General features: G+C 36.5%; 1 protein-coding gene across 1 annotated transcript in view; it reads right to left on the bottom strand.

Annotated features, from left to right (window-relative positions):
- The window catches only part of EVC (EvC ciliary complex subunit 1), a 55,321-nt gene that overhangs the window by 36,848 nt on the left and 4,782 nt on the right, over positions 1-13,691 (bottom strand). Inside the window, exons 3-9 of the mRNA XM_086747203.1 lie at positions 11,470-11,553; positions 10,713-10,945; positions 9,645-9,729; positions 7,590-7,688; positions 5,145-5,282; positions 3,037-3,195; positions 1,265-1,481 (exon numbers count right to left, since the gene is read on the bottom strand). Coding sequence (XP_086603329.1) covers positions 1,265-1,481; positions 3,037-3,195; positions 5,145-5,282; positions 7,590-7,688; positions 9,645-9,729; positions 10,713-10,945; positions 11,470-11,553 — 1,015 coding nt within the window. The remainder of the gene's footprint in view (positions 1-1,264; positions 1,482-3,036; positions 3,196-5,144; positions 5,283-7,589; positions 7,689-9,644; positions 9,730-10,712; positions 10,946-11,469; positions 11,554-13,691) is intronic.

Genomic DNA, 13,691 nt, shown 5'->3' with positions numbered 1-13,691 from the left:
TCTGTGGTGCCCTGTGACAGGACCAGAGGCAACAGGCACAAACTGAAACATGGGAGGTTCCCTCTGAACATAAAGAAATACTTTTTCACTCTGAGGGTGACTGAGCACTGGAACAGGTTGCCCAGGTAGGTCATGGAGCCTCCACCCTTGGAGATACTCAGATGCCATCTGGATACGGTCCTGGGCAACTGTCTGTAGCTGACCCTACTTGAGCAGGGGATGCGGACCATATGACCTCCAGAGGTTCCTTCCAACCTCAAAAATTCTGTGATCCTGTGAACTGCTGACCATGGCACAATTTATCAACATTAAGCTTGAAAGCAAATGAGCAGCACTGAAACAAGAATACACCACAACAAAACTACATTAATTCTGACTATTTAGTTCACTGAACTCTAACCCTAATGCCATTTTGCTAGGATGATTTGCCTTAAATATGCCCACAAGTAGCAGAAATGGTTCTAGAAAACATGCGAGAGTAAAATACTTCTCACAGTATTCCTTTTTGCTGAACATGTACTATAGTTTTCCATGAGTGCTAATGGGAAGCACTGAGCCCTTGATACAGCCCCTATCAGAGAAGTTAGGGGTATGTTTCTCAACATGTTAGGCAATAGGTAACACGCAAAGTGAAAAAGGGAAAATCTTAAATCAGTGGGTCAGTCAGCTTAGACTTTGTTTTAATTGTCTGCTTTACAGATAGGCAATGTGAAGGGGTGTAAGAGGAAGAGGAAAAGTATTTAAGTCTAACATAATAAAAGAGAAGGTTGTCTGAAGATCATAAGCCTTAAAATTATCTTTTCACAAGAGTGATAGCACAATTATATTTTGTGTATCTTCTGGCTCCACATGCTAGTAGATCACAAGATAGTATTCTGCACATATACAGCTATTAATTGTCCCTAACGCTAGCCAGTATCACCAACAATGTCAAGTACATGAACAGTAAGTGGAGAAATCTTACAATTACTCATAACAAATATGACTCTTCTACAATTTTCAAATTAATTAAATAAGGTATAGATTATGTGAACTGTACAGTAAGTTCATAGTAATGCCTGGAACAAGACCTAAAAGGCTTAAAGCCAACGTTCCCATTCTAAGCATCCACCCTTCACAACTGTTGTGTTTGTGGCAAATTCATCAACACCTTTTTAAAACGGATGGGTATTGGGCTGAAGCCATAATATTTTTACTATTTAATACAATAACGAGAACTCACATCCATATTTGTTAAGTCACCAGCTGCAGTCTAAGTACTTACCATTACTAAAATGTGCCAGCTGTTCCCAGAAGGCCTTGTGCAGATCTGTTAAAAGTTCTTCCTTTTGTCGTACTGAGAGATAATTTTTTACAGTTAAATGGTCCAGAATATTCGATACAATATTTAATCTACACTTGCACTCTTCTGGTATATAGGACTTCAGTGAATCAATCATTTTCACCATAAGCTCCCAGTTGAATAACCTTTCCTGAATGTCCTAAAACAAACATTAGAAAGTCCTGTTTAGAAAACAAGAATAGGTCTCTGGTTGAGCTTGTTCTTTCATTGAATTATTCATTTCCAAACTACACAGAAAACCATGGAGGCTTCTCAAGACCATGTGAATAATAATCTTAATGTACTTAAATACTTCTGAAAATCCCGACTGGTGTAGGACAGCAGTGGGTTTACTACATGTTCAGTTGCAAGAACAAATCTAAAACTACTGGTGATTTTCATTATTTCTAGCTGTCAAGAAGACATCAAGGCAGGAAAAGAAAACAACAAACTTGCAGAACAAACTTAAATATTCAAGGGGGAAAGATGGACAGAAAGGTAACACAGAAGTCCTGGACCTCTCTTCAAGATACTATACAGCACACCAGTATGGGCCTTCATTTTGAAATTGGGACACACATCTCATTTTGATAGTGCTGGGATGCCTTCGAGTATAGGGTCAGCTGGGTTTCAGTAAGTATGCTAAAAATTAGTATAACTGGCTATGGCCTATCAGGTCTAATTGCACTATTAGAGTAGCAGCCCGGGACTACAATAGGGAGCAAGACTTCCCAGGTGAAACTGCAACTGCTTTACACAATGCTGCAATGTTCGAAAGAGTGTGACAACTACTGTAGTTAATGGAGACACACAGACAACGACCTCTACAATGAGATACAAGCATCACAGTATTGAGTTCAGGTAGGAATATTTCCTGTATCTGGATCCAAACATCTCATCTGAAGTTCCCCATCTGAAGGAACCTACTGTACAGTAGCCTGGTATGGGTCAAGCGTGATCAGCTCCAAAGGCTATTTTCATACCTGGTCAGCTCAGCTTACTTAGCTGTTCCAATGTAAAACTAACGAGCTAATAATTGGTTTATCTGTTTATTAGTAAGCCACATAAAGCTAGCTATCCATTTATTCTCCAAATTACTAATAAAGGCAGTGATTTCCAGGTTCTGACTGTACTGTTAATCTACAAATTACAAGTAATTCTTTCAGTATGTCCTGTGCAAAGCAAATAAAGGATCTGTCAGATTTAACACAATATAAAGCACAATGCCAATCCACTTATAAACACATTTTTCCCTCTTGAGACCATATCACTAAGAGATGTTAAGGGTTTTCAATACCAATTAAAGTCATTGGTCACACAGAATAACTCTCAAATTTAAATTAGGATTTCTCAGTCAAAGTGGAATAAATATGCTGAAAGAGAAAGAAACTTCCTAATGCCCAGGGTAATGACTCTCCTTCATCATTAGATCTAGTGCTCTTGTTCCTGGCTCACCGGCTGCATGGATATCACTTTTTCCTAACATGACTGCCTAACTGGTATTTTGAGGATTAGAACTAAATGCAGAGAGTTCACCCTCCTGTGAGTCTTCATAAACTGCAATGGGCTCTTTGCCACAAAGCTGGAAGAGACAACTGGAGTAAGCAGCCTACATCATTCCTGAGGCAGGACTGACAGATTCTGTACACTTGCATCATTCTTTGTGTTCAGATTGACTAAATCGCTCTCGACTTTTATTTCTTTTTGTACTTTACCATTGCCTGCAAATCTTGAGATTCACTTAACAAGCCTTCTACTGCAATCATCTTCTCAGTCAGATCCATCGTTATCTTTGTTGCTTTGGCACTTGAGCATTTTGACTGGTCCAAAAAAGCCTGCTGGGCTTTATCAGTCTGCTTCCAGAAAGCTTCCATCTGTGGAATATGAATCAAAAAATAATCCATGTTCCCTCATTAATCATCAAGTATTTCATTAGAGTGAGAAGCATATGAGCCTACTGACATACAAGTCACTGAGACGACAGACAGCTTTCAGTATTAGTTATAGCGAACATTTTGCAAACCTGAAGAGCCTATTTATTAAACAATGATACACATGTTGGTGGCACATAACCAGTACGTCAATCCTGACCTTTCTAAATGTAGTTATTCTGTATAACTAGCTAGGATTTTGTTGTTAGGTCTCCACATATTGCATCTATAAAAGCCTACTATGTTGTTAGTATTAATGGGAAAACTAAAAAAGACAACAAACTGCAGTCCTTTTTTTCTGGGAAGTTTACTTAGCTGTAGGAGCAGGCATTCCAGTCAAACAAGATTTTTGCTAAAAAAGGAAAACTAAAAATTGTCACTATTTTTCACCATCAAAGTCTTTCACAGTCACATGCTCCATAAGCACTTTATTAACTGTGCTGGAATTAAGTATTTTCTGCAGAATCAGCACAGCGTACACGCCCATTTTGGGATCTCTAGTATCTCCAGTTTTAGGCTCCAGTCCCACAAAAACTTATGACTGCACGCAACTGTGAATATTGTGTAGTCTTCAATGGAATTATTAGTACACATAAAGATATGAAAATTTATCCATTGCCAAGATTTGTATTAAGTATCTGTGAGTTTTGCAAAAAACTGTGACTATAGCATTTGTGAGCACTGCAAAAAAAAACCCCTTTATATCACCGAGGGAAGAGTGGATTAGTTCAAGGTCCTGAACTATACAAATCTGTGTACAGGGAAATAATTTTCAATATGGATGAAAAGCATCTGCTGGCATAGGAGTGACAGACCCACGAAGGATGACTGCTGCTGGTGAATAATTGCCTCATGTTGCTCAGCGAGGCTGCCAGGGAATTTTTATGTGACTAACTCTGGAGAACTCTAAACAATCAATTTTTCTAAGAGCGAAGTTAAATTGCAAAAGAAACTTGACACAGACATACCATCATTACCAGGACTTCCACTATAAAGTGGAAGACACAGAGAATCACAAGAAAGCTGAGAAAATTCCTAGTGAAGCACTTCGCCATCAGACATTAAAAAAATGTTAACTCCTCTATGAAAAAGGTCCAAGGCGGAGATGATGGGCTGTTTAGTTCAGGGCTGAAGTGCCACAGTCAATCAGTGCAGGCAGCTCACAGAGCCATAGTCTGACTAGTTCATTTTCCCCAGCAGTGAATTTGCTCAAACCTCAAAAACAAGACTAGAAAGATGATCTTCCAGATTACTCAGTTTACTGGAAAATAATATGCAGAGTATTCTTAACCTCCAGTTTTCTAGCCTGCAAGCTATTTGGACACAATGACACTACTGTAGAGAAAAAAACCAAACAAACTTCACTTTGAGAATCAAATGCCTGCTATCAAACTATATTTTTTACATTAAAAAACCACATAAACGTAATGTGCAGAGCTGCTAAGCCAGAATGTTTTGCTAAAGTAAATGTGCAATGCATGCTAAAAGGTAATTATTTTCATAGTAATTATTTAAGCTTTAAAATGTTTTGTAGTCTCTTGTTATTCTTTTATTCAGTTATGAAGGACTGAAGAAAACAAGGTGCTAGGATAATATATAATAAGACTATACCTAGGCTTGAAATAAATCTTACCATCTGACAAGCAACAGACATTTCTCAGCTCTAAACTCGGTGGGATAAGACAGAGTTTACATAAAAAACACACTGGTTCCCAAAGGGAGCTGTAAACACTTTGCTGGAGCAATGTAAAAATGTTTTCAGGACTCATGCATATCTAAAATACTAACTGTAGACTAGTCAACATAACAGTTCATAAAAAAATAAAAGAGCATTCCTCATCAAATGACTAACATTAAAATAAAATTTTAGGAGAGAAAAATTAGAAAGTTACATTATCTATTATGTGCTCTGAATATTCTCTTTCTTTCCTTTCTAAATCTTCTAGAGTCTCGTACTCTGAATTATGGGCTCCTGACATCTGAGTGTTCTGGAGTCTAGAGTCAAGTTGTTTCTGTAATTCTTCAAAATCCTGGGGGAAAAAACAAGCAATTTGTTAAACAGAAAAACAGATATAATCTCTAAATTCAGAAGTGAATTTGTATATCAGTTGTGGCTCATGGATAAGGAAGCTGAACAAGAGTGTTCAGAAAGTTCTGTCTGGGTAACGCACCTCCTGCAGCAAGCAAAGAAATCTGAAGGAACATATATGGCAGCTCTGAACCACACTCAATACAAGCACATACAGTTCTACTACTATGTGAGTATGGTCAAGACTCTTGTCTACCTCCACTGAATTCAAGTTTTAGTAAGCACTACTCCATGAGCTTTCATACTAACAATCCTTTGAATCTATCCACAAATATTTTCATTCTAATATGCATGCCCCATCTTAAATAGCAACTATGAGTGTATACACTGTGTCTGAAAGCACAGAGAAGTATTCAGATATGATAATCAGATAGTGTCTCCTGTACAGTGCTAGCACACATGGGTGAACATGCCTGTACTGTTCACAAGGGACTAATTAGAGGCTACATGATTACATGGGCTTTTAAAGTTTTTTAATCCTTTGAAATCAGGATGATTTTTTTATGAAATCTAATGATACTAGACTTCTATCCTTACTTAGTAGCTTGGTACTGAAATGGATGATGCTTCAGTTGCTGAAACATGCCTTACATAACATTTACTTTAATGTCACACAATTTTCGCTGTCAATGCATTAACCTGATACTCTACATCTTAAAGAAATGTAATCAGATTTTGACAGGTGTCACAAGCAATTTCATCAAAATCTCTTGAATTTTTCTTACAACGCAGAATTAAAAGAAGAAAATACTGTATGTGATAAATCACATAATACTCAGTCTTGCCAATGCAGTATTACACACAGTAGTTGCCAATGATAATGCTTTTGCTTATTACCAACGTCTCTTTTACACGGTACCCACAACCAACCTCACCCCTTATGTAATATCCCAACCCTAAGGCTGTCACGTTTCCAAGACCTTTCTCTCCAGAATATATGACACAGGAATCCCATATTGACACTTAAACAAGTGGCCTACTCCAGCAATTACTGCATCTAATAAACCAGATTCAGTCTTTTTCTTGCAGCAGCTCAGTTAGGTGCATGAAAACATTAATGTCGTCAAGTCTCATTGAGGGTTAGGCTATATTGGGAAACATCTATTATCTCTGTGTTTATAATTTGAAGTCATTACCAGAAGTCTATCAGAAAAAAAGGATTTGCACACCAAATCTCACTTTTCTTTTAGTAAATACAATCATCTTTAATGCTACACCTGAGGATTTAAGGCAGAGGAGTGGTTTTAAGGCAAAATCCATTCTGAAATAAATTATTAGGCACAACTATAGAGATTCTTGATACTCATTCACAGATTGTGAGACGAAATGAACAAAATAAATCCCAACAACTAGAACTGGCAAGCCAATAAGATTTTAATGCCTAAATGTGAAATTTCATCTGTACAAAGAAAAAAAAAAAATCATTACTGTGAGAAGAATTAAATATTGGACTAGGCTGCCCAGAGAAATGAGGAAGTCTCCTTCAGTGCAGATATTCAATACTTGGCTTGGCAAGACACTGGATAGCCTTATGTTACTCCTTGCCTCCTACAAAAGGTTGGACCAGATGATGTCCGGAGGTGGCTCTCAATCCAGACTTTTCTGACTCTAATCTGGAAAAAGGAAAGTGGAACCAGTAGCTCTCCTATTTTGTTCAGTTTTGCCAAGTTTTCTTTCCTTCTAATAATCTTGAAAATAGTACTGTGACTCCACTTGAAATGCATATTGACTGTCAATGTATGTCATCCAGTTCAGAAGTGGAAAATGGATTTTGATAAAAGTACACAGAAGAAAAAAAGGATAAAGAGCAAAGTAAGTATATTTTCCCTTGATAAAAAAAACCCTTGAGTTTCCTTCTGATACTTTACTTCCTGCTGTTTTATTATCAGTAATGATACATGGAACCAGGCAAAGACCTAAAAATTAGAAATTTTTAAATTTAAGTGAATAAGGTTCACAACATTTTGTTTGCTTGAATGCATTCAACTAAAAATATTTGTATTCGTAAGAGATTAGAAACATCACTGTCCTGATCACCTCATACAATAACAAGGGGGAAATGTGAACAAGATAATGGAAAGAATAAACTAAGAAGGGAGTTTCTTTGCATTTCTTCTGAAAGAGATTACAGAAAACATTGCTGTTGAAAAAGAGTAGATGAGACAGCCTGCTGTGGCAGCTTGCACTAACTGGTTAGATTAACTCTTATTTTCTGTGGTCTGAAACATTAACCAACAAAACAACTTACATTTTCCTGAATTAAAAGGATCTTCTTGAACAACTCATCACTAATCTTCTTTTTATGACAAAAGTCTGAGAGGTATATTTTGAGAAGCTGAATAAACATCTATTAAAAAGGAAGGAAACAAAACCCAGAGTAAGTTCCTGTTCAACACTGTAAGGACATCTTTGTGATGACTTTTGTTGATTTAAATCAATCAATGAGACTATAGTGAATCATAAGTAAAATAACAGAATCATTACTATAATTTCAACTGTAGTCAAATGAAGTGTCAATCATTTTTATACACAACACAAAAGTAACCATCTCAAGTTCTAGCTACCTTCTCTTACAAAAAATACACCTATTTTACAGTTGGTTGGTTTTTGGTTTTTTTTTAAAGATTGTAATACTACTGTCTTTAAAAAGATGGTTTTGAACTCCAGGATAATTTTTGCTTAACCTCTTCTCCTCTTGCCTTGATTAGAGTATCAGTGTAAAGACAATTCACTTCATTACTAACTGCTGTAGCATTTTACAACATGAAGATAAAAATATGTGAAATTTAACAGCCACCTGTCTGTTACTCATGTACTTGAAAACAGATGATGCAGAAGTTGCCTACTTTAAACATGTGAAAACATAAATAAAAACACATTTATATATACAAACAGTTATCAAAGCCAACATTTCATCTAAGCAAAATCTGGAAAGGAGTAGAAGAGAAAATGTTAAAGCAGTCATGTTTTGGTTCTCACTTGCTAATGTTTTGGATAGAAGTTTGGCAAGTTTTGAACACACAACACCAAGATACCACTTACTGTACAAAGGGAAAAGAAAAAAAAAATAATTCAGAAAAACACTGAAGGAAGAGGATATGTTTCCTTTTCCTAGACCTGACACTAAGAAAGACTGAGAGGAAAAAAATCAGAGAAAGCAGAGTGGAAAAGGAAGAAACTATTCTCTGAACTGAATTTTTTTTTGCCCTTTTCCCCTCCTAGTGAAAATACACAGCTATTCAAAACTTCAGCTAAAGGTCAAAGTCATCTGCCTCTTATGGTAATTTCTAGTGGGCTACAAAGTACATTAAATGCTAATTTTCTCAGTGTTTCTGTGATTACATCACTCTGTTGTTAACTTATCTTGATTTAAAAATGGATGATTAACTTCAAGATCAAGTTTAACCTTCTCTAGTCAAGCTAAACTTCCTTCCGGAATCTGATCTCAAGTTCCCTTCCTCATCTACGTAGATGGGAATAAATCCCATCAGAAGAGAAGCTGCTTCCCAGGTTTACTTTCATGCTCCCTCTTTTGGATTGTGTAAATATTTGTTCAGAAAATCCCAGAACAGAAATATTCTCATTGCATTTAACAAATTATATCAGAAAGGACCCATCTGTTGAAACAGAGGTTTGAAAAGAAGGTGAGGAGAAAGCTATATACTTTATGTCCAGATTTATATTAACCAAGCTAAAACTCAGTAACAGTAATGATTCTATACTTGATCATAACTAGTCATTTTTGTTTGTTAGGTTTTTTAATCCTCTCAGCTTTGGATGCTGTGACTTGATGGAGTTAGCTATCTATAATTTAAATGGGTACCTTAATTCCTCTGTCATACAAAATCAGGACTACTGTACATATGGCAACAGTACTGACTTAGTTGAAATTAATTTTCAATTTTACTCAAGGAGCTTGGAGTCCCTGGAGTTACAATGCACAAGCACTGTCCTTAAAAAAAAAAAAAACAACTCATCTATTATATGTATTATGTTATATATTTTTTTCTATTATTTTGACCCTCAAGTGCTGTATGTTATTCTCTGGAGCAAAGTTTAAAACCAGATTTTTATATTACCCAGTCTGTCCTCCTATATTTCACAGCTCAATATATTCCTTTATATTTCACTCCTTTGTGAAGCTCACATATATGCAGATCAGAGAGAAAAATTAAAGAGAATACTACAGAGATGCAACTCCGCTACACTACTTCCCAGCTAGTCAGTAGTTTGTTATTTCCTAAACTGATATTCAACTAACATGTTCAAAACAAATAGCTATAAATGAGACATGAGTACCTACCACATGTCTTTCTTTTCTGAGTTCAGTATCAAGACGCGCGAGATCTTTTAAAATAAGACTGCAAAGGCAGAGCTTAACATCAAAACTAAAACAAAGATTTTAAAATGTGTTAATATCAGTCTCAATGAAGGTCACATAAAAGAGCAGCATATAATAGTTTCATTTAATTACAAAGTTCTCCTAAAACCATTGGCCCTAGAATGGCAGTCAAGTCACTCCATTTCCACACTGCCTTCTCTTTCAGATAAAATATCTCTACATAAAGGTAAGCAAAACAAAATACTGCTTTAACAAAATTGGAGTTGCATTTCCCTTTTGAAAAAGGCAAGTTAAATATAGGCATGAGTGGCTACAACAAAAGGAAAACAAAGCTTTAAATCAAAACAGCTATACTAAGAGTGGGCACTGTGAAAATATTCTTCATTGTTATTACCTTCCCCAGTTCCTATAGTGACACAATTACAATTTTCTTTATTCTTGATAATGAGAATACAAATATGTATTCTTCTAGGGGTATCATGATGTTGTGTAGCTGAAAGAAAATCAAAGCTGATAAGCCATTTTGATTAGCTCTACCTGCTCATCACTGGAGTGTCTGAGAAATGAACAGTTTTCCCATAATATGACACAAGTTCTTCCCATTAAAAATGGAGAGAATAGACCATTGCCACTCGCTGTTCTCCAGGCACCGGTTGTGTGACTTGATATTGCACAGTGCAGAGGACTCCATCCCCAGCCGAGCACGCCACTGCACACGTGAACTGAGCACACAGCCAAAACAAAAGGATCTCTTTACTATAACAGTGATACATCTTTTACGAGACTGCTTCTGCCAGTTCTGATTCCCAGAACTGCATAAAAAACTGACTTTCAACAAGCAGCATGATGTATTACTTTAATCTCCCCAACCACTTTTTTAGAGTTATAAGTAGATAACCCTGTCTTGATGTGGTGGATGTATGTGCTCAAGCCCACCTTTTAGTTTACACCAGACCTTTAGTGATTGTCCAGAAAACCACTGGGGCATGCTAGAAAATGACCAAGCATGAGGGCAGGTTTACTGCTTACCTCTCACATGTTAGCACTTCAGGGAAGCTGGTCACCTTGAGGAAGGCTCGAGCCTGAAATCTGTCATCACTTGTAGTGGAATGTATTGTTGTGGAGGAACTGCAGTCCTCTTTGTCTCCCTGGCTCAGGGATCCCAGGCTGCCTGACATAGATGTTTCCATGACCTGATTAGGCAGAACTGCCTGCTTTGGATTCTCATGCAAAGATGGATTGGATGAGCCATCTGCCAAAGGCTACAGTAAAATACCAGATCAATTAACAAAACACAAGAAGGAGATAAACATCTCATCAATTTGCAGTGTTTGCCTTCAAGTGAAAAATTAAACAATATAAACAGCAAAAGTGTTTCCACATAAATTTAGATTCATCATACTGACAGGTTTCTGCATCGCCTGGAAAAGCATTCTTCTGCTGCAGTTATCTGCTGGGTGCATGTTTTCTTACTGAAGGGCAGATCCTTGTGGAGTTTTTCTTATGTCTCCTTGGACAGACCCAACTTCCATTAACGTTAACGGGAAGAAAAGGTCTTGACTACAGTGAAAATTGACCGGACACCATATAAAGCACTGCAAGTTTTACGAGGAGCTGAAAGCAGGTGATGCTTTACAGAATAAGCCCCGAGTCAATCAACTATAAACAAAGATTAATCTCTATTAAGTAGATTGGCTGTAAGTTTTCTTCCATTACTTGACTCTGCAATTTACTCTGACACAGAATGATTGTCATTGACTTTTACAAGTAGAATCTAAAACCTTACCCTAAATTTCTGATTGATGGGATAGATCACTTTTGCCTTTAATGCAAATGCCGTGATGTTACTGTTCAGAGGAAACTCACTTTCCTGTATGGAAAAGAACAGAAAACCATTTGGGAACAGTAGTAGACCTGACAGTTGTTCACTGTAAGCATCGCATGCCCCTTTTGGTTACACAACTTAGAAATTCCTATCGATAAATAACTATTTATTGACTGTTTCTGCTTTGGCACAGGAAGTCTTCTCATAAGACTCATTCAGAGTACAAGACCTAGAAAAGAGGTTTCATCACTCTGTCATCACCACTGCTCCAGAATGTTTTTGCTTCTGCATGGGAAAAGAGGTAATAGCTGGTACTCATCAGTTATTTTCATTTTGAGATTCCCCCCCTGCTTTAGGAATAACTAAAGATTCACACGAGAGATTTAAATTATCTTAATAATAGAAACTACTATTCCACAGATACCATCACAGCTATAAATTCTGACTTTCAAACTAAATAAAGAAACAATAGATTAAACAAAAGCAATCATTTTTTTTCCAGAAAGACCCTTATGTATAATCTAGAGAAAATACCAAAGTTCTTCCAAAGAACTTTATTTATAGATAATGCATTCCTTTCATACAATCTGCTATATCACGTAATCTGACTTTCTGCTCCTCCTCTTCCCTAACCACTGCTTTATGCACTGGAACAATGGGATAATCAGCTTTGTTTTGTGAGGTTATGTATGGCTTAATAAAAGGTTGGCTATAAGCAACAGATAGAACGTTTAAATCCAAGCTTTAGGAGATTTCCTATTCTAACTTTTTTGGTTTTGTCTTATGAAATGAAAGAATCCGATTTGTCAAAACACAATTTTCTTTATATAGATTTTTCTAGGAAATATCAAAGCACTAATAGAGTCTAAAAATAGAGATGGGAAGAGAAGAGAAAACTACGTCATTCATTCATTATACTCTTTTATCATTGCACCTTTTAATTGCCGTTCAATTTATTTCCAGAAGTCATTTTTGGATTTACTGATAAAAGCAAGCAGTCAACATGTAGAACACTTGCTCATACTGAGCAGTCCCACTGCTCAGTACATATTCAGGGACAGAAGTCAACAAATCCATTGCTCTGCAACGGCTAGAGGCAGAGCAGCTCCAGTCCAAAGCAGTAAAGTCATATTGCAGTCTGCTAGAACTAACACAACCTACTTCTCAGCAGGCATGAATAACACACAGTTATTATTAATACAGTAATTATGGTATTATTGCAATGTGGAAAGTCTCAGAATCAAACACTTGCTTTTCTGAAGTGCTCTAACCTAACTAAAAGCATTTTCCATCTCTGCTTCTTCATGAACTATCAATTGATGCTAGTAACAGCAAAAGCCTCTGGGAATTGGAACAAATTAATAGAAAAAAAACCAACAAAACAACTTCAGTAGTTAGATGAATAGGAGAAAGTAATTCCCTCAGCTAACAAGGTTACTTCTTAATGTGTTAGAAATGAGCTAAATGAGCTAACGGGTTTGGGAAATGGATATAGTTGTGAATGCTCAACTTTAAAAGACGTGATCCCATTTCAAAAGGACTGGTAATATGCATAAGGTTATATCATTACATTAAGTTCTCCCACAGGATTTACACACCAAAAGAGAATTTAATTCATGCTCACTTGTTATGCTGTACTTCAGCTCAAGCAAAATGACCAACTATGGTTTGTCACCATTCCTGATCACAAAACTGAAGTGAAGATTAATTACCCATCAGGATTTAAACCAATAGTAAAATGTTTACAATAACATCTATCTTCTCTTTGTCTTGAAACCAGTTCTTGTTACAAGCTAAGTACCAGATTGGCTGGCTTTAACCAAGATTTTCTGCATGTATTTAATTTATGTATAATGGACTAAATGAGTTAGCTGAACAGCACATTTTTTAAAATGTGCAGTTTAACTATCAATCTTTAGTTCCACCAACAGCAGTCCAATCAGCTTTGGGTGAAAGGCACTGATCTAACAAACACACAGTAAGACTGGTTCTCAGGTTATTTTGAGATTATCACAATTAAAAAAAAAATAATAAAGTTTTTTAATTTTTTCTTGAGAGTGGGCTAGGTTTATACCTTCTCCTACTTTTCTTTCTAGATTGTTTCTGTAATTGTCCTTGAATCCCAGCTCACCACACTGGTGTTTCAGTACCTGTGGTCATTTGACCTCTGCACTGTATCTTCA

This window comes from Chlamydotis macqueenii, chromosome 4 (genome assembly GCF_036417535.1).
Source record: "Chlamydotis macqueenii isolate bChlMac1 chromosome 4, bChlMac1.mat, whole genome shotgun sequence".
NCBI classification, from domain to species: Eukaryota; Metazoa; Chordata; class Aves; order Otidiformes; family Otididae; genus Chlamydotis; species Chlamydotis macqueenii.
The sequence above is the reverse complement of the archived record's forward strand: the minus strand, read 5'-3'. Positions and strand labels throughout refer to the sequence as shown.